General features: G+C 42.0%; 1 protein-coding gene across 1 annotated transcript in view; it reads right to left on the bottom strand.

The window, feature by feature from the left end:
• Positions 1 to 20,192, bottom strand: part of zbtb20 (zinc finger and BTB domain containing 20) — a 32,309-nt gene extending 12,117 nt beyond the window's left edge. Inside the window, exons 1-3 of the mRNA XM_085420446.1 lie at positions 19,936 to 20,192; positions 3,973 to 4,117; positions 1,217 to 2,722 (exon numbers count right to left, since the gene is read on the bottom strand). Of these exons, the coding sequence (XP_085276572.1) occupies positions 1,217 to 2,702 (1,486 nt within the window). The 5' untranslated portion in view covers positions 2,703 to 2,722; positions 3,973 to 4,117; positions 19,936 to 20,192. The remainder of the gene's footprint in view (positions 1 to 1,216; positions 2,723 to 3,972; positions 4,118 to 19,935) is intronic.
• Positions 20,193 to 21,126: the final 934 nt, after the last annotated feature.

The raw sequence follows: 21,126 nt of genomic DNA, 5'->3' as shown, positions 1-21,126 counted from the left end.
GCATGTTATACTAAATCACGCTGGCATCCTTGTGGATTCTGAAAAATATAATTTTTACGAGATTAACAAAGGCGATCCATCATCGGCAGCCACGACTTGTTCAGATCTAGTCCAGGGGGATTAATCGATCGCTGATTTATTTTCCTTCTCAATCTGTCATCACTCTGCTGCTCACAATTATGCGAGTAAAACAGGAAACTTAGTTTCAAATAGCTTTCATATGACAAGTGGTTCTGGCCAAGCGATGGATTGTAATGAATAATAATGGCTATTTGAGTACGCAATTTTAACAAGATCATCTAATTATATACGATATTTTATTCTTTCTTTCTGTGATGATGATTTCTACAGCATGTGATTGATAAGGTTCTAAGTGCTGGAGGAAAGCAGTGCACAGTGAAACGATGTGCTGCGCAAGCACTCTGCTGGCATTGCAAGTTAAACAGAAATGATGGCAAAGATAATAGTCAACCGTGACCTAACGAATGCGATTTGGGCTGTTTTTTCATCAGTTAGTAATTTAGTTAAATTGCTAGGATGGGTACTGGTTTATTATTTATTATGCTGGAAGCAATAAGATGACAGACATGTGTCGACAGGCCTCAGCTTTACACTGGAACTACAATCCACAGTGCAGTGCAACGCTAGAACTTGGCAACTATCTTTGTGCAACAGTGCCTCTCATAAATCTACATACTGATTTATACTGTATGTAAATAGTAAAGATGAACTTTCTAAAGAGTAACTTTGCAAATACCTAAAAGTTCACTTTTTATGGTCGAGATCTCGTTTTTCTGCTTTAATCTAAACTTGACCTACACTTGTTCCTACATTCAAACAGTCATTTCTATGACACCCACATGTTTTGCAGAAAACCGAAGACAGGAAATCAGATATCAATATGTACAGTATTCATTTGGTTGTTTCCCCAGTGTGAACAAACTACAACCTCACATGTGTGGTAACCTTGGATTTTTCCAGCTCTTCTGCACTGGCATATTGCTCCTGCACTAACAAAATTTGTCTGAATAGTTTATGATTAGCGAGCTCGGGTACTGTCACGAAACATCGTAATCAGAATGAATTTCAGATGAAAAAGACTGTGGCGAACCGAAAAGCTTTCAGCATTCACAAGCAGAGGCATTACCTAGAGAAGTGATGAATTATTATTGCTTAACTAAGAAAATTCAACTGATTAAAAATATTTTTCGCTTACCAGTATGGACAAACATGTGTTTGACGTAGTTCTGTTTGGCAGTAAAGGTTTTACTGCAGAGAGTGCATTCATAGGGCTTCTTTTCCCCCTGACCAATTCCTCCTGCAGCCTGTTGCTGCTGAGCTGGCGATTGCGGTACCGAAATAGGGTTGGGGAATGATGGCATTGCAGGGGGCGGCACTGCCACAAACTGGGGTTGCTGCTGGCCAGGAAGGTAAAGGAAAGGCTTGTGGTCTCTAGCCGGCTGTGTAGGAAAGAGTGTGGGCAGGAAGGTGCTTCCAGCAGTGCCCATCACTTGGGAATTGCTGGTCACGGTGAGCGGCATCCTTAGATTGCTGGTGTCTGGCTGGCGCATGTACTGGGACAAAGGGCTGAGTTTGACTGAGTTTTGCAGGGTATGCATCATGCTACTATCACTAGTGCTGTGGGATGTGTCCCCGTCCTCTGTCTTTTGCACTTGCTCTGGGGACGAGTCATTGACCTCTATCTGCACTGGAACTCCTTCCCCGCCACTGTCTCGGCTAAAGCCAGTCAGGTATGGCTGCTGCTCCATTGTATCTGGCTCAGTACTAATGGAGGAGCTCACCCCTGAGTCAAAACTTTCAACCTTGGATTCACTCTCTACACCCTCAATCTGGTCAGTGTCGTCCTGGCAGTCCCCCATAGTTTCATAGCAGCTGTACTCATCATCCTCTTCCTGCTTTACTTTCACGCCTCCTGTTTGTATGCGTACCGGTCGTGGTTGCTTGCGGCAGTGAGTGGACTCAGCTGTGGAGATGAAGCGATCAACCTGCTGAGATCTTTCCTGGATGCGGTTCATCCAGGGTGGATCTTGAGATTGCTGGTCCTTCTGAGTGCTAAGATTCGGATCGTAATTCGTCGACAGAGGGTTAATGTAAAGGGAGCGCTCGCGGGTGCCGTTCTGCAGAGACAGGCCAGGGTAGGAGTACAGAGATGTGTATGCACGATCCACATTTTGCTGTGATGTTGCTTGCATATAACCTGACTCTGCGTCACTGCTGGGCCCAGAGGTGCCAGACTCTGGAGTGCCGCGGGGTGTTTCCTGACCAGAATCTCCCGGTATAACAGGGAACCCCCCTGGACCAGCCAGGCCCACGTTCTGGGACACGATCCGTGTGCACTCATCAATGACGGTCTTAATCTGAAGGATGCTGGCAGCAGTGAGGATCTGCAGAGCCTCTGATTGAGACACTCGCAGAATCCCACTGTACATAAAGTCTATCAGCTTTTGGATGGATTGTACCGAGACCACAGAAGGGATCTCAATGTCGCTGTAGCCCAAGAGCAGCTTGTCCTGAAAGAAGGGGCTTCCAGCAGCCAGCACGCACCGGTGAGCTCGCAGCATACTTCCATGGATCCGAACAGTCACGTCACAGAAGTGCCCACGGTTGCGCTGCTCATTGAGGGTCTCAAGTACAGAATTGCTGAAGTTGTGGAGATTGATGTTATGAATGCGCTCGGTCATCCCCTTGCAACTGATGTCACCTGCAAGCAGGAAGCAACATGCCTGACTGAACACAACACTAAAAGTCCCGGCACTTTTTTTTCCCACATGTAACAACAAAACATCGTCATTGTTCCCAGCGTCGCTGATAAATTAGGATTAATAAAATCGTGCACAATGGAATACAACAGTTATAACCAAAGGCAATATGATAAGAAGCAATTGCCTTTCTAAACTGTGTGTAAAAATGTCGTCAACCATGACACAGCAATCAGTTTGAATACGAATTCAATACAACTGCCTGTTATAAATAATAAAAATAATACAATTCTTTGGAGAATGTCTAAAACAATAAGACAAATGTGTTCATTCTGAGGGGGGGGGGGGGTCTTTCAGTTCAGTCTCATAGTATTAGGAGACAATCCAGTAATTCCAGCTTCTGAGCTACATTTTTCTTCCACATCGCCAAACTGAAGGACAATTAAGATGGTTCCCATCTAATTACTCCAAGTTTCTATCAGTGTGTATTTCTGAAATTCCTCCGAACACCATTAGGTGGTGCACTGGGCTTAAAGGACAAACAGGCCTCTTTTGTTAGCCATGTGTTCACTGTGATGGCGCTTCCTAACTATCCTAGGGATCCGCTAAAACGTGACCCGGCTGATCAGTGTGAGAGATAAATGAAAGTGCTTTTCTTCCATGTCCTCAGCTGAAGGAATAAAAATGAGAAAGGTAGTAAGTATACGAATTGTCTGTTTTGTTCTACAACTGCTTTGAAAATGTATTTATTTAGCACAGAAACATACTTAAGTATAATTTCTGCTTTAAAGTACAGCTGCTGACCTTATTTGAAGGATCATTAAACACAACTTGTACTGAAACCAAGAAAATTGCCCTTCAAAACCAAGTGGAATATTATACTGATTTTTTTTTTTTTTTGGTTTTTACACTTCATCTGTCAGTGAATTAATTTATTTAAAAAATAGTGCTAATGAAAATATGAGGCAGAATCGAACAAATTACTGCTGAATACACAGGGGAACGTTTGAAGAAACACTTTATAATTTAAAATGTTATTATATAGCGAGTAGAAGTAAAATTAATGTTGGGGGGTCAAATGATAAAAACTAGATTTTGTTTTAACCAGTGAAGTTGAATTTAGGTAAAAATTACTGCAAGAGGCAGTACAAAAGTGTCAACACAACCCTTTAGTGCTAATTCCCAGCTCAGTGAATGAAACGTTAAGGAAGAATACGTTATTTTAAAAAAATGAAAGGAGTATAGTACTCACAGTTAGATGACGTTTTGTTACGAAGATGCTTGTGTGGCTGGTGATGAAGTGCGGGTCAAGCTTCAGTTTGCTGGTGGAGATGGCTGATCAGAGGCCTGGTGCTAGGCAAGGCTGTCAGTCCTCTCTGTCCAAATCATGTGTTGCTCTGCCACAGTGTTTGGAGGGGGGGGGGGAGACAGAGGGAGAGAGAGAGTGAGAGTGAGAGAGAGGGAAAAAGACAAAGACAAATCTTAATGCCACATACAGCCTCGTCGATACTGCCACTCCCTTAATGAACCAGGAGCCACATTAGCAGGAGTGTCTGCTGCAACAGATGTGTGAAGAGTTTTTAAAAAGCAAGATGAATGGACGTCGGTGAGTTCACATGACTGAAAACTACAAATCAAGGTTGAAAATAATTTTGGTATTGGCTCCCCCCCCCCCCCGCACACACAAACACACACACACCCACGCACACAGTTGCCTGAGCTTTTGGGCAATAAAACCACACCCTTCCAAAGAAAAAAATGATCTACTTTTTTTCCTAAGGAGCTTTGTTTTTGTTTGAATATTTTGGAAAAGGTCTCAGTCATATTCACCATCCGTGTGTGTGTGTGTGTGTGTGTGTGTGTGTGTGTGTGTGTGTGTGTGTGTGTGTGTGTGTGTGTGTGTGTGTGTGTGCGCGTGTGCGTATCTGTTCCCCTTGTCATTTTCAAATCCACAAATGAAACGGCACAATGTCTCACACAGATGTAAAGCAACGTTTTCAGCTGTAATAATAGAAAAGAGTCAAATATTAAACACACAAGGCTTTCATTGAAAACACAAGAAAGGCATTCAAAAACATTAAGCATGTGATGAGCTGCTTTGGTGATGCTAAGGAAGTCTGACACAACTGCTCTCACACTGTACAAACACATGCAAATGCATGTATGCAAATGTTTGACCCCAAAAAAGAAGACAAAAAAAAAAATCACAAAATCACATAAAACTCATCAGACTCAAGTCGCACACTCGTGCTATCGTTCAAGAGCAGGGAAACTGGAAAAGGGGGGTTTAAAAAATGCATTGAATCGGTGAAAAAATGCCTCCACCAAACAAATTAGACCCACATTGTTCCAAAGTGCCATCAGGTAATGCAACCAGTGAAGCTTTTAAAGTACCTGGAAATTTTCACGGCATGTTTGGATGTGAATATTTATCATTAATTTGAGGGTGGATGATATTTCTGACACTCAATTTTTTTTTCTTTTGTAAAAGACGTTCAGCAGCAGCCACGCTTGCTACAACAGGAACATGAAGTGCTCTGTAAAACGCCACTAACTACTCTGTGCTGCTGAATGAACAGAACAGGGCCAGGATTTGACCAGACGTGCGCATTAATGTTGGAGCAAATTATTCTTTTACGGCTCTCGAGTACTTTCCAACAGCACACCTACTTTGAGACACTGAAGTAAAGCCTGCCTACAGAAACTATGAGATTTTAAGCAGTGACCTCCCTTTTTTTTTTTTTTTTTTCCTTACACACTCGTGTGGAAGGATCATTGGCTGCATTCGGTTCTGCTCTTCTATGCCAAGGTAACAGACACGCATTAATGTGTAAATGTGGCCCGAAGATGATCATTGTCGTTATAATTGAGCACGCTGAAGCAGAAAATCTGGGCTGAAAAAGTACAGTTAAAGTGTAACTGAGTAGAAATGGCTGAGTTGACGGACTGCTTGGGTCTCGGGCCTCCCTTCGAGGAGCGCCGCACTCTGTGGGACGCTCAGTGCTTGTTTTCCAGACATGTTCGTAACAACTTACAAATTTGATGATTAGATATAGGCATGTAATAACATGTTTAGGAGCAGATGGTGATCACACAATACTCAGATGGATCATGCTTTCAACCAAACGCAAACAGTTGGTTGTTTTTCAGTTTTGATCTGGATAAAAAAAAAAATTATTATAAAATGAACCTCCTACATATGAAATATAACTTTAGCCATTTTCTATTCACTATAAAGTTATGTGAGTGACCTAAAATAACACATACAGATGGTTTACTATAAATATATATATTTATATAAGTCTAAACTGAGCGCTGGCGTAGCTGCTAAGTTAGAAACTATGTATAACTGCGACCTGTTGCGTGTGAATGAACCCCTCCTTAAATAATCCTGACTGACAAAGTCAAAGGAAACCCCCTCATACATATATATATATATATATATATATATATATATATATATATATATATATATATATATATATATATATATACATATATATATATATATATATATATATATATATATATTGTTTCACCACCTAAAAAACAATAGCGAGACCACTGTTTTTTACTAGACCGCACACCCACATGTCAAATTTCTTTATCCATTATAATGTCAAATATTTGACTTTTTTTCCTTTTTCCTGCTGGGGTTAGCTTGACATGCAAATGTTATCCAGGTGCCATGGTTGGGTTTTGTGGCTACTGCTCGACATTGCGCACATATATGTTGCTTCTACCAGTCCAGACATGTAAATCCACCTGCCTAATGGGGAAACTGAGGTGAACGCTGGCAACAAAGGAGTAGGCCAAGGGAAGCGGGCTTCAGTTGCCCAGACTGCCACTCACAACAGTGATTCCATTTTAGCCGTGACACAGTGGGTGAGCAGCAGCCAGCGCCTACCTGCAGTGAATTCTAATCAGCCCAGGGGTCTGTCTCCCTCCCTCCCTCCTGTACCCTGCCTTGGACTAAAGGGGCTGATGATCCTTCAAAATTAATTAGATCCTTGTAGGAGGCGGCCATTTTCTTTCACTTGCTAATACTCCATGGGGAGGAAAAAAATTTAAATCAAACTAAATTCAGCATTCGTACCCCACCTCCCCCATATTGGTTTCTTTCTTTCTGCGCCTCTACCTGTTTCCTGTTTCATCACGTTGAACCTCTCCCCGTCTTCCCTTCCTACCCGTCTATCTCTCCATCCGTCTATGCCCCCACTCCTCTCTCCTTACAAACCTTCTCCAACACCCCCCCCCCCCCCCCCCCCCCCCCCCACTCTCTGGCTGCCTCCATGCCCCCAGCTCTGTGTCTGCCTCTGTGGAGTTTGCTGTCAATAAATCCCCAGAGGTCAGTTTGTCTGCTGGAAATCAGACACAATGCTTCAGACCGCCAATGCAACGCATGCTCTGCTGCTGCCGCCACAACAAAGACTAGGGAGGGGTGGAGGAGGAGGAGGAAGAAGGGGGCATTTAAAAAAAAAAAGGGAAAAAAAAGGAGGAATTAAGACGGGAAGACGAGGGTTGCAACTTCACCAGGCAGGCTCCAGGTTAATCAGCTGACTGCGTGAGGAGGCGAGCTCGTGGAACACGCTGCACCGAATTGGACATTAGTTAATCAAGGTGGGGTGGGGTGGGGTGTGAGGGTTTTGGGGTGGGTGTGAGGGGGGTTAGAATGGTGAGAATGGGGGATGGGGTTGAGAACAGACATAAGAGGCATGGTTATGAAAGGAGCAGTATCAGCCATTTGAATAATGTACATCTTGAATATGCAAATACTGCTTACAACACACACTACAAGCATACATTCAAGGCCCTTGGTACGATTCAGTGTAGAGACAAAAGGGCCGCGGGGCATGATGAAAAAGCTCATGTCCATTCACGCGCACGTAGCATCTTGATGGATGTGATGCAGATCTGCACTTATCGAGAGTGTTTTTGTGTTACACCTTATTAACAGTAAGTCTGTCTAAAACCTCCGCTGCTTAACAATCACCGTCCGACGTTGTAATTATTAATTTCAATCATCCAAGCACATTAGCATATAAACTGCCAGAAATCAGGCTGTAATAGTACGTTTTGGATATGGGATCTAATGTAATTCTGTTCACAATGTAAATATGTAGCCAGAACACTGGGGTGGGGGGGAATGAAGCAATATTCGTGAGGTAAGTGAAGGGGGCGCGTTTGTTAAAGACAGAGTGCGTTCAGCTCACTTCTTTGACAAAATGGGTGCGCACACGCAACTCGGCGTCATCAGTTAACGCCTCAAACTTAAAAATCAAACGTTAGCCAGTACTATTTTGCCGCTGCACGCTTTGAAAAAAGAAATAAATGAAAAAGTCTGGCCAACGACAGCTGTGTCAGCTAATTAAATCGGAACAATTTGGAGCGCTGCGTTTCTCTCGTTACCTTTGAGCACTTAACAGGTAAGTAATGCGCCCAACTCCCATACACTCCAAGAAAAGCTGCAGAAAAACCACATCCTCAGTCTCAGGATTTAATTGATTTGGCTTTATTGCAGTCACTGAAAATCATCAACAAGCACACGGAGACTGTTGACAAGTTGAGCCAAGATTTTTCACACAACCTTTTTTTTTTCCTTCCAATTTCTACTTCTCCCTGGACTGAAACTGTACGGCGCGACATGTCAGAACCGGTGAAATAGTTTGAATGATTTCGAGTGCAAATCATTGATAATTATAGCGTGTTTAAAATAGACTCGATACGCAACTATTATTATGAAACATGAAACGCCTTTTGAACTTTGAACTGCCATTTCACCTCAAAACGGAGGCGTACCAGAGATCCCTCCTTCAAAACGGTACTTTCGATTTTAAACTCAAGACCAGGAACGGTTTCAAAACATGAAAATATCTAAATTTACAACACTTTTCCTTTCTCAAATTCCTTCCTTCTTGGTCAAAGCATTGTAAAGTAATTACACCACTATAATGTTATAGCCTCTCTTCAGTTGAAATTGCTTCAATGACTGTATTGTGTTCATGCATTTGTGTGCATCATACGCTAACTGCAGCCACTGTTAACTCTTTACGGTCCCCTTAATTTAATCACGCCGCGAATCTTTAGTTCCACTGAAATGTCTCCAGTAGCGCAGCATATTAATGTGTTAACATATTCAGCCCAACAGAAAGCCACTCAATGTGACAGGATGTGCGGCTTTCAAATAAATTCCTCTAGCACATAAATAACAATAAACACTGCAATTCAAGTGGAGGACAGTTAAAGTATTTTTTGACAGGACAGCTTGTTCAACTTCGTCACTTTCTGTCAAAAACACACCCACCGCCACCCGTTATCCATAGCAGATCCATTGTACACTTACAGATGGGAGGATAATCTACTTCTAATATACTTTTTTTTTCACACAAAGTCCACACAAACACTTGTGAATTAGTGCTATCAGTATTTTTTTTGTTCATACTGTATTTTATGAAGAGGATGGGGTGGGGAGTGGGGGAGGTGGGAGGGGGACAAACAGCCACTGCTGGCTTACGGCCATTAAAATTAAAGACGGCAGTCACTTTGGTGATGGAACAGAAAAGAAAAAAAATCTCAGAATTGGCAAATGGCTCTGCTTTTGTTAATGAGCATTTGACCATAAAGAACCATCTGACTACTCATATGATAGTCTCCAAAACACCTCTAACCCCCGAAGCAGATAATGCTAAATTCAAGAGTTATCATTTAGGCACAAGTGTCCAATGCAACTGCCTCTCTACAGCTACTACACACGTCAAGGACATTTTGCCTCTCCAAAAAAGGACCTCACAGGCCATTAAGAGATCTTCACGAACCTACACAGCTGCTCATATAGGACCTCTCTGTCTATTACTAGTGTATCATGATAAAGAGCAGTTAATACATTCAGCTCATCAAGAAATATCAGCGTGTATGCCTCTATTCATATTTCTATTCTCAAAAATTGGACTGTGTAGCTATGAGGAACAGTTTTGTATCTTCAAAGAAAATAAAGCATCTCCTGACTTTCTATCCTTGAGATGTAAACAAGGGAGAAAAAACAGGCGTTTGTGCTGAATTTCGAGGGGACTGTGCGGGACCTTTGTGAAGAAGCGCGCAGCTCTAACACAATAACGAACAAAGCAGGCTCTGAATGTGTTTAGGGTTAAGAGTACACTATGTTTGTCACTATAGTGAGGCCAAACAAAATGAAACCACAGTCTCATCTGTATTTAGAGCTAGAAAAACAGAAAAAAAGATGCTCGCATAAGTTTTATGTAAAGCCGGGTTTCACATGCAGCGCTTTCAAGGTGTCCTGCCTCTCAAAGACAGCACACATACGTGCTGTGGTTAAACAGTAAAGCCTTCTTTCATCAGTCATGGTTAGTGCCTCCACAATGGCACTTTGCTCTGTAAAATTTAAACCTTTAAGTTAACCTGACTAATGATTTAACTGCTAGCAGTGACTTTAAATCACTACTCGACCGTGCGTGCGTGGAATAGTCAGCAACTTCAGAAGTTGTGTACCATGAGGTTTCACAGCAGCTGCACAAGGGTGCACGAGCCAGCGCGGTGATGGTCCAGCACAGAGCTGAACTTTCACAAATGCACAAGGGTGCTTTAAGCAGGTCAGCTGCTCCGCTAGCTGCTTTTGCTTCAAGGGTCAGCAGCCTACCCTCTCTCTCTGGCAAGCACAAGCACAATGTTTGCCGTTTAAAAAAGACATGGTACAAAACTGCTAACATGCTAGCAGGAGAAAAAAGAGAAAAATGGTCATTGCAAAAGAAAAAATAGTTTCATGATGCAACATATTTCTTCAGCCTGTAGCTACGGTTACAAAAATACAAATGGCATTGGGATGAAATAAAACTGACTCATTATTCAGGTGAACTGGTGATATCTTCAATATGATGTCTTCAAACACAGATTTTTCTCATTATGTGAATAAGATGGTAAATCCAGAAGACTTAATGGAAGCATGCTGTCCTTATTTGAAGCCATATGGATGTTAGCAGTGTTTAGTTTATTTTTAGTTTGGCAAGCTGTTGTGTAGTAAATACAGATGATTATATATGTCTCATCAGATCATTTGACATATGACCCATCTAAAAGTGCAATGCTGACGCACTGAAACACTGCCGACCACAACCGTGCCCTAAACACGCTTTGACCAAGCGCTGGTCTGATCCACTGGTCTGCAGGCTGAGCAATGTGATTTAGAGCTAATGACTTAAACAAAAATTGGCACATAGGTAAGGTTTTCTGGTAATCCATCAAGGGGTGGCAATCTAACCACATTATGAAATTTCATCCATACAATAGCGTGTTGCGAGATTAACTTGTTAAGCAAGCCAACTACAGGATTTCACAAGCGCTCAGGGAAAGGCCAAAAACTAAAGATTTCCACTCTTTCGGCCTTGTGTTAATCTCTAGATGTTATTTAGACATTTGAGCTGACTGAAATTTCACAGCAGCACACTCAAAGTACAGATAAGTCATCGGTCCCTCGTGGAAACGGCGCTCACATAAGGACAATAAGATCATTCATGTAAAGAGGAAATCAGCTCTCGTCGGGCATTTATGATGAGTACATTTTAAGAAACTACTGCCAACACTGTAAGCCACACCCTCTTACTCAGTAAATACACCTTTTGGAGGAAACAAAGGAGTAAATGGAGAAGTTTAAAGAAAAATATGCAAACTTGGACATGTGACAAAACAAAGCTTATGAGCTTCATGGGAATCACATGTAAGGCTTCTACTAACACAGTCCAATTTAGTGTCAAACCTTTGGACAGTCTAATCTCAAAATGGGCCTATGCATTGCCTGGAAAGTCTGTTGTTTGTGCTTGTTGTTTTCCTAGCAATTACATCAGGAAAAACTATGTAAGCAACACCAGTTAGTGTGGTTATACAAGTTCTATAGCATATCAGAGGTTGCATATACATAACAACTTCTTGTGTCCTTGTGTGACTGTGAGGATGACTATATGTTTTTAAAATGATGTCAGATGAGCTGATGGTAGCTGTTTGGCTGTTTTTTTAAAATAGATTTTTACCACCCGATGTGTTAGCTGTTAACACGCTCATTAATTTATGGTCTTTCCATTTCCTGTTTGCTTTGTTGGTGCCCAAAAAAACAAAAACAATGCCATTAGCAGTGAAGTCTTCTCCAAGATCGATCATATTTAAAGTAGGGAAATTGATTTAAAAGGCGTTTAAGTGATGCTGACAATGTTGCGTTTCTTACTGGACTTCCTTATGTTTTTCAAAGACAACAACTGGTGGAGCTGTACAATGCTGTAATTTGTAATTACAGAGCAAACCGCACTTGCTTTGTAACGAATTTCCATTACCTTACATGGCTTGCGTTGTTTGTTGCTGTGCAATGTGTCACCGTCAACACAACAAGATATTTGCGTGTTCACCATTGCTACACTTCCTATTGTTCCTTGTGCATTTTAGTGTAGCCCAGGTTGTCCTCTCTGATCTGTTTTAATGCAAAAAAAAAAAAAAGCAGAGAGACCACAGGGTCACCTCAGCACAAAGCGCCGATAATATCAGCTCCGTTTATGATAATCCTCTGGCCCTTTGGCCTTGCTAATGCTCATGAATTGTTGGTCAGTGTGGTCTTTTGAATGCAGCAGAATTATTATCGTTGATGCTAACAATCTATAGCTCATAAGCCCCAGAGTGTAACCTAAGCTGATCAGCTGTTTCTGGTAATATTACTATAAAGATCGTGCCACAGGCCTGTGAGTATTTTCGGCAGGTCATGAAACAAATGTGCCACTTCTAAGTCATTTGTGGTGCCACGGTTTGATGGAGAGGCTCAGGAATGCATATGCCTTTATTCCTGGTCATGTGACTGTGTTAGGTGAAGTTAACAGGGTACGTACAATAGCTATGTGTGTCTTTGTCTATTTGTGTGACCTTCCTTCCTATAAATGCATGTTGGAACTGAGCCTAAAGAGAAGTGGGAATAAGAAACATGCTTTGTGAATGAATGAATGATTGTTTAGACACTAGCCAGCAGCACAGCTCACTCTAGTGAAAGACTCTAAATTGGATTCATGTTGTTTAATCTGTTCACAGAAAAAAATTTTTAAAAAGAGCTTAAAGTGAGTTTACATAGCAGCTGCCACAAGGTCATGTATGGACGTTTTCACGTGCAGCGTCCCACTGCTGCCACAACCAGCAACCATTGCATTGGATTTCAAGCCGCCCAACTATCTCATGGAGACACATGGACTGCATCTACAATAAAAAAGTAATGCAGGTGTTACGAACGTCACTAGAACGATCCCACTGGGTCACTTGATAAATGTCAAACTTATTGTCAACAAACCTGGCAACTCGGATAAAACTGAACATTTGCCTTGCCATCTGGTTGTCATTGAACAGGATAGGCATGCATTTTCTTTGTCACCTAAACCAACAGTCCTAATAATAATAATAAAAAAAGACAATCTATACTTTACTATTCATTAAAACAAGAAGCTGTTAGACAAATTAACTATTATTTTCAGACTCTTCAAACCTAAACGTGTCTTGATATAGATACAATTCAGGGCAATAAATAACATGGATGGTATAAGAACAGATATGCCTTTTCAAGATGAAAATGCAAGAGAAAAATTCCCTTGTTAAAGATTTTCTTTCAATAAGAAAAATACCTAACAGTGATTTCCTAAGGCTGTATTTAAAAAAAGAAAAGACGAGAAAAAAAAAAACCAACTAATGACTTACTCAATAAAAAAAGAAAGAAAATACAGTTTTAGATTATGTGAAAATACTCTAAGGTTTCAGCAAACGTAATATTTGATAAAACCACAACACAAATACTATTGTGTAAATAAAATAATTCCCCCTTAGTTTACCCAAAGCACAGTGCATACCAATGTACCTCGAGCGAGAGTGTGCACAATCTTAACATTTTGGCTGGTGTGAGTACAGTTTAGTGGAATGAGGCTTAAAAAGTCTCCTCGATGCCAAGAATGAAGCCGGGAACTTACAGCGCTTATATTTATTGTGAAAAGCTGAAAAACTTACAAAGGACACTACTGCTCTTTGCAGTTTTCTCATACTCTCTTTAGATACTCTCCCCTTCAGCTAGGCAGTGAGCTCACCATGACTTGTAGAAAACCATATGGGTAGCAGGGTGAACTGAGGACACACATGCACCTTGGCAAACATACAACTTTGCTATTAGAATCCAGGATACATTTTTCACATCAGTTGAATACCTAGGCCTGCTTGTGTGTTTAAAGAGAAAGAACATTAATTAGGTTTAAATGCTCCTTCCATGCGACCGACAAAATAAATGTTTCTAAGACACGTTATTAAAATGAGTTCTAAAGAAGTTTAAACATCTTCAATAAAGGAAGAAAAAAAAAGAAACTCTTCCGTTGTGAAATTGTTGTGAAATAACTTCTGATCAAGTTCTTACATGAGATTTGGCTCCTGCAGCACAAATATAAAAGCTTTGATAACAACTGCATGAACCAAGAGAGTGTAATGGAAACACATGATCATACCCACCGTGTTTGTAATGTATATACTGTATACATGTGACACAAGGAGACCGCAACTGCGAAAACAAAGCAGCTGGCATTGCACTTTAAATGACAAAATTTAAAAAAAATAAATCTTAAGACTAATAAACATATTTCTTATCGTGTGAGCAGGCTAATATTAATTCTGGTCCTGTACCAAGCTCATGTGTAAACATTAAAATAAAACCTTCTTATCCGACGGCAAGTATGTGATGAGTTTCTCCCCTGTGGGACGCTCCTTTTAGATTTTGCTTTATTTTGGAGAAAGTAAACATTCAAATCTAAAACCATATACTATGAAGCTATGCAGGAAGTAAGGATAGTAAGCGGGTTTCATGAGACTTTATAAAGTTTTATAGCCGAACAAAAGCTTACTGACGACCGGCTGTAACACTGGCAAATACTTATTCAGGCTCAATTTGTGCTTTCATTACGCATTCCTGTGATACTTGCAGGGAGGGAAGATTCCAAAACAAAAGTCCTTTGAAAACTGAAAAACGCGTCATAAAGTTTTTATGCTGCACGATCTTATAGTCACACCAGGTTCAGCTAAGGTTTAATAAAAGTTCTGATCTAAAAGGGCACATATTAAAAAAAACAAGACAAAAAAACAACTCAATGAATTTTAAAAGAAGGAGAAGAAAAAGTCTGGAGCTGTAAATATTCCTGAAATATTATTTATGGATAATATACCCTGATTGGGTTTCTTTTTAAAAAATAAATAAAAGCCTCTCAGTTGATTCCAAAATATTTTTTATGCTTTCTTCTCCACATCTTCAATAACAAAACACAATTTTCCTCCCTTTAAACAAGTGATTTTGTGTTCAGTCCTTGCTTTATTGCTGGAAGGAAATCCCCATAACACACTGTAACAGTGGTTTTGTGTTGCATTATGCAGCTAACGGGGAAATTCATTCCTTACTGACAAAGGCAACCTGTGCAGATTGTCAATAGGTTTTGTGATTGATTTGTATATTCAGGGATAAAAATAATGTAATATAAAGAGAAGCATGTAATGTGTGGAAAGGGTGATTTGTGGGTAGAAGGATCCAAGCCAGTTAGCCAGGAGGTAGCTAGCCTGCCAACAATTTCTAGTTTGCAAAGCGTAATCCAACGATCCAGCAAGGAAGAACTATCATTATATTTTACTAGGATCAAGGGATACAAGGAAAATAGAAATGGAAAATAATTTAATCACTGATACTTTAGAGGCACCTGAGTTTTTTGGGGGGTTACCATGGCAGCTAGGGACTCAAATGTTGCGTTACAGCTGCAAATGCTGTAAAACAGGAGTCTTACCAATAAACAGAAGGTGAGAAACTTTATTCATTCTTCTTAAACAAAACCAAATCCTGAAGCTTAAAGTCTATTAAAGGCTTAAAGGCTACTCTGTAGTTAATTACAAGACTTATTAACTTTAAGATGTGCACCTGAAAACAGTCTCTGTTGGCAATCACATCAAAGATGAGCCTTACTCCAAAGGGGGGAAATATTCATCTAACGAGTATCATACAGGGAGGGGGAAAAAAAAATAAAAAGCTGGGAAAAGATAAACTCTGCCTGAGACAAAAAGGCCAAGCAGTTAACAAGCACTGTGACATTCTGGATGCAATCCACAAAGTGGCTTGTTATATCGATGGATCTCTGCTGCATTCCCAAAATGGCTGCCAAATATGTTCAACTGAGCCAGACAAAGTGCCACAATGGACTCAAGTGCAAGTCTGCTGTCATACGATGGTAAAGACCTGACTTGAAATTTTAGTTATTGATTTTACTTCATCTGTAAAGGCTCGCCATTACCGCGAGGAGGAATTTTATTTGGTTCGTTTCTTTGCCGTTGTATTGCCAGCACATGCCAGAATTTTCAGCCAAATGTAGACTTTCCAAAATAAAATTATAAATACAGAGTACACATGGCAGAACGAGCGAGGTGAATTCCTCTCATGACCAGCGCTACACGCCCTCCCACACCTCTCCAGTCCGTTTCACTACATAGTGTAGCTCCCAAGGCCAAAAAAAACATTTCAGGGCAACTGCACTGCAACAATATGATCCTTTCAAATATTTATAAATATAATCATGTAAGTTCGGGACCACCACGCTTACCTGGTAACAGCCTGGTGAAGATAGCTGAATGGCGTGGGAATACCAACAACCAATGAAGCACTGCGGAGGCTTCAGAAAAATGTCTCTATCTTGTCTTTTTGGGCATCAGTGCCTTATTTCACTTATTTATTTTTTTATTTTTTATTTTTTGGAAATCTGACCTACCATCTGCGTCCATGTACAGTACAAGATGATTGTTTTTTTTTTTCCTGGTTATATGTGTCTTACAAAGAAGCACTTATTACATTAGTACAGCATGGTACCCTTACACATTTTCACTTGAGTAAACCCAAATAATCAGGTGGGAGAAAATGTGTGAAAGCGTGACTAAATCAGTCAAAAACACTTCAAAACTGAATGCTGGGCACACATTGCGCCAGTTTTCTGGTCAATAATAATAAACTGGCAAATGTGAAGAGACGGTGACAAGCTACAGCGGATGAGTGAAGGATGCTGAAGCCAAAAGAAAATTGGGATTGATTGCCGCATGTGGATTAACTGATCACCCCCCACCCCTTCCACACACACACACTCACACACAGCCTCTTTCTTCCATGTGAGTATAGGTGTACAGTTTATCTGCTGGGTTTCCTCACACAATAACCACTTTCCTTGATGTGCAGACGTACTCTTAAATATTCATTAGTCATGGGTGGGTTTGAGCCGTGACACAGAAAGTGGGCAAATGGCGATGGCTCAAACCCTGTGAATATTAATGTGTGTGGAATTTATACATGTAAATACCCGTTCCTGACTTAACTGAGATGAAACCGGGCACCTGATCCACGGACTACAAACACTCCCAAAGCACATAATGGCTTACCCTCGCTCAGCAGCTCCTGTACACCTCTGTGGTGATAAAACAAGAGTTTTTGACATCAAGCCATGGCGAGAGCTCACTTACAGCCAAGACAAGTACCCTCCAATTCATCAAAACAATAAAATGTCCACAAATGCAGGTGCTACGCCTTTTTTTTTGGGGGGGGGGGGGGGGGGGGTTACTATAATTTTTGAGTTTCTTTTCAGATGAAGGGCGTTCAATTCAGTGTACACATTGTGACAATATAATTTTTACTTTCTCATTATTTCCTCACCCACATGCAACCTGTCAAATCAGCGTGCTCTAATTCATGGGACAGAATTGCAATTATGCCTGGCTGAAGTCTCACATCAAGGAGAGGGGAGGAGGGTGGGGTGGGTGGGTGTGTGGAGGGGGTGAAGGAAATGTTGCATTTCTCCTACAAACATGCTGCACGCTCAGCTCCGTGTTTTCCAAATGTGTCCATTCAGAAAACAAACGATCCAGTGCTGCCACCAATTACGTAACCGAGCCTATAGACAAGCAAGTCGTTTACGTTGTGGAGGCATATTCTGAATGAAGGCGGGCAGGAGGAAGTGATCACAACAAAAGTGAAAAAAAAAAAAAAAAACAGAGGCAAACGCAGAATCGTAAAAAAAAAAAAAAAAAAAAGGAAGAGAGAAAGAAAGAAAAAAACCTACACACGCTCTGACACACACACACAGGTGCACATCCACAGATCGAGTCTGCGCTTTAAGGACGTGGACGCGGCGTTTCTCTCGTGCCTGTCAAACCCGGGACCGGTCTCTTGTTTGGGGCTATTCACTGACCAAACCAACACCAACCTGTGACATGACTAATGCGTTGACGCAAAGCTTTATACCTGGGAACAACTCCCGGGCTCCAGCCGGGTGTGTGGCTATTAATCAGACACGGAACGTGCTGTATTATAGAAACCTATCAGCGGCGCTCGCGTTAGACACAAGGACACGCCGTATTACTCTCTTTATCTGACAAAGCCGAGCGCTTTGGGACAACATCTGTTTGCCACACACACACACGCATGCACGCACACACACGCATACACGCACGCTCTCTGCCCCTGTCCATCTCTCAGTCACACGCGCGCGCGTGCACGCTCGCGATCGAGCACGGAGAGAGCAAGACTGACATGTTGCTCGGGATGAACTCTCTGTGGCCCTTTCAGTAAATTCATCCGCGTATATTAATCTATATACACACATATGCACGCATCTATATATATATATATATTTAATTTTTTTTAATTGCGCAAACAATACACATATTTTGACTTTAATCAAGAGGCGAAGCGCCGCTGTGCTGCCATGTAACAAGGAAGAGCGAAGGAATCACGAGTTGCCCATTAATATTTTGCAACAAAATGTCTCAAAAGGAACACAGAGAGCCTCTCTTGCAACTTTAATTACACCAGAGCATGGCTTCGTATCTAGGCCAGCCTCACATGGTAAACATTTTTTTTTTAATCTACTGTAGGGTATGAATTTAAAACGTGGGGGGAGGGAGCGATTGCGACAGTTTAAAGTGAGCTTTTATTTTTGGGAGAAACATGGCACCAAAATCCAGACCAAAAGAGTCCCACCAGATCCAGTTCTTATTTATCCCAGAAACTGGACCTGCAGTATTGCTTTACCTACAGACACAATATTAGCCAGCTTCCCCTCGCCTGCTGAGCACATCTGAACGTAACCCCATCTCATAAATGCAACGGCGTAATGATATTAATTCACAAAAAAATGTAGGCTAGACATCTGTCTCAGTGTGAGCCGCTTCGCTCCAAGGATAGATTTCACGCGTGCACAAAAAAACCAAAAAAAAAAAAAACCCCCAAAAAAACCAACCACCTCTCCCGGTAAGTTTAACAAACTGAAATGCATTTAAGACAGTTTTCTAGTGAGAGTATATAAGAGCGGTAGGAAGGAGAAGAAGAAGGAAAAAAATGCAATAAGGAAACGTGTTTCCTCTGACTCAAATAACTGACCTAAAAGCCAAATGCGCACGTCGCCTGCCACAGTTGTTCCGGGCTCACAGTGTGTAAAATGTGAGCAGGCAGCCCGCGAGCATCGCTCAGGCTTTCGCTGATTGAGAGAAACAGACCTGTGAACACACTTTGACCGGAGTAGTATTGTTCTCAAGTGTCTCCCCCCCCCCCCCCCCCCCCCCCCCCCCCACCACCACCACCACAACCACCACCACCTCTCCACTGTCCGGCTCACGGGTAAATCTAAAAGTAAAGGGGGCACAGTCGGAATAATGACAGATGGCAAACTTGCGTCACGCCAGGGCAGCGCGTTTTTTGGTAGTCGAATATAGATGGACAACAAAACCCCCTGGCAGCCAAAACTGAATACCCTCACCCCTACCTACCTACCTACCTACCCTACCACCACCACCCCTTCCTCCTCTAATCTAACGCAAGGGGCTCGTTTCATTAGGCTACATTTCGGACGCTGGCATCACGTTTATTGAACGTTCGTGACCCTCCAAAGAATGAAGTTTCCAATGTTTGCGGAGATTTCTGGGGGGGCTGGTAAAGCCAGCCACAACTACATGGGAAGTGAGTGGCATTTTCATGCATTTCACCCGAAAGTCAGCGAGCATGTTTTAATCCCCGATAGAGGAAATTCCTTGTATTCCCCCCCCTTCTCTCTCTCTCCCGCTCCCTCTCTCTCTAATAATAGCGGCAGAGATGTTGTAAAGACCCATCCCTTTTCCTACTTTTCTCTCAATTTCTTACCTGCACTTCGAAGCTCGTTCACAAGAAGAAAAAAAAAGTGGCGACAGCGTTTCCACGGCGTTCCCCCCCCTGACGAAGCGCGCTGAGTTGATGTCTTTTTTTTCCTTCTTCTTTTAATATGTTCCCTTACTTTGTTTCATTTCTCACTTCCATCTTCTTTTCATCTCATCAATAAACACACGCTGCAGCCTACCTTCATAGAGCAGCTCGGTTCAAGTGTGCCCTCCCATTTTTTAACTATACATCGAGTACTTTGAGGGGTGGTGGTGGAGGAGGAGGAGGGGGGGGGAGTGAACGGGCAGGCACGCCTTTTCACTTAAAGCTGCTATTGGAAGAGCAGTGCACTGTCTTGGGTTGGATCAGAAATCCGTCAACATTATTGCGCCCCAATCGCAGGGAGCGCGGTGGGACGGTCAAACCGGCTCCATTATGGCTCTCTGGAAGTGGTAGGAGTTGTAGTAATAGTAGTTGTAGCGGGCTAATAGCGCTCAACCTACTCATTTGCCACTGCCTAAGCAGCAGCACGGCAGTTTATATAAGTGGAAGTCGGGCTGTGAAAGTGAGCGGTGCCTGTAAAAGGATGAGGGTTAAACAGGCTCGCAGTGACGATAAAAAGCAGGCGAATCTCTTCCTGAACCCATAAATCCCCCCACTTCTTCTTCTTTTTTTTAAAAATGTAATTCACTCATTTTTATTACGTGGCTTTCAGCGCCAACAGTTTTAAAATCTCTGCGCTCGCAAATGTGAATGAACTCCGAAATCAATCCCCCACTTTGGGATGAAGAAGGACAGGGGGAATTGTCGGTTACACGTCCATCACGCGTCTGAACTTCTGATTGGACGCTGCCTCTGTCTGTACCGCGAGCCAGCTGCGCCGACGCCTCCCATTGGACGCCGGCGCCGTCGCTCACTTCCAGCGCCAACAAGCTAGATTGTCTGCCGTGTCTTCTACTTTCTACGCATTTCTATTTTCTCATTTATTTATTTTTTAACGTCCCGAGCTGACCTCGGGTTTGCGAGCAGGGGGAAAAAACGGTGTCGGTTCAGCCGGCCAATCAGATTTGGTTGAGCCGCTGCTTTTCCCCTTTTGTTGTTGTTGATTTTTTTGTCATTATCCAGTGCCTTGAGATATATTCTGGCTGCCTTAGAAAAAAAAGAAGTAATGGGTCATGTGGGATCTCCCCCCCCCCC

This window comes from Rhamphochromis longiceps, linkage group LG10 (genome assembly GCF_057381845.1).
Source record: "Rhamphochromis longiceps isolate RC_006_pf linkage group LG10, R_longiceps_female_GT1.1, whole genome shotgun sequence".
Lineage (NCBI taxonomy): Eukaryota > Metazoa > Chordata > Actinopteri > Cichliformes > Cichlidae > Rhamphochromis > Rhamphochromis longiceps.
Note: the sequence above shows the minus strand (reverse complement) of the source record. Positions and strands in the feature narration are given on the sequence as shown.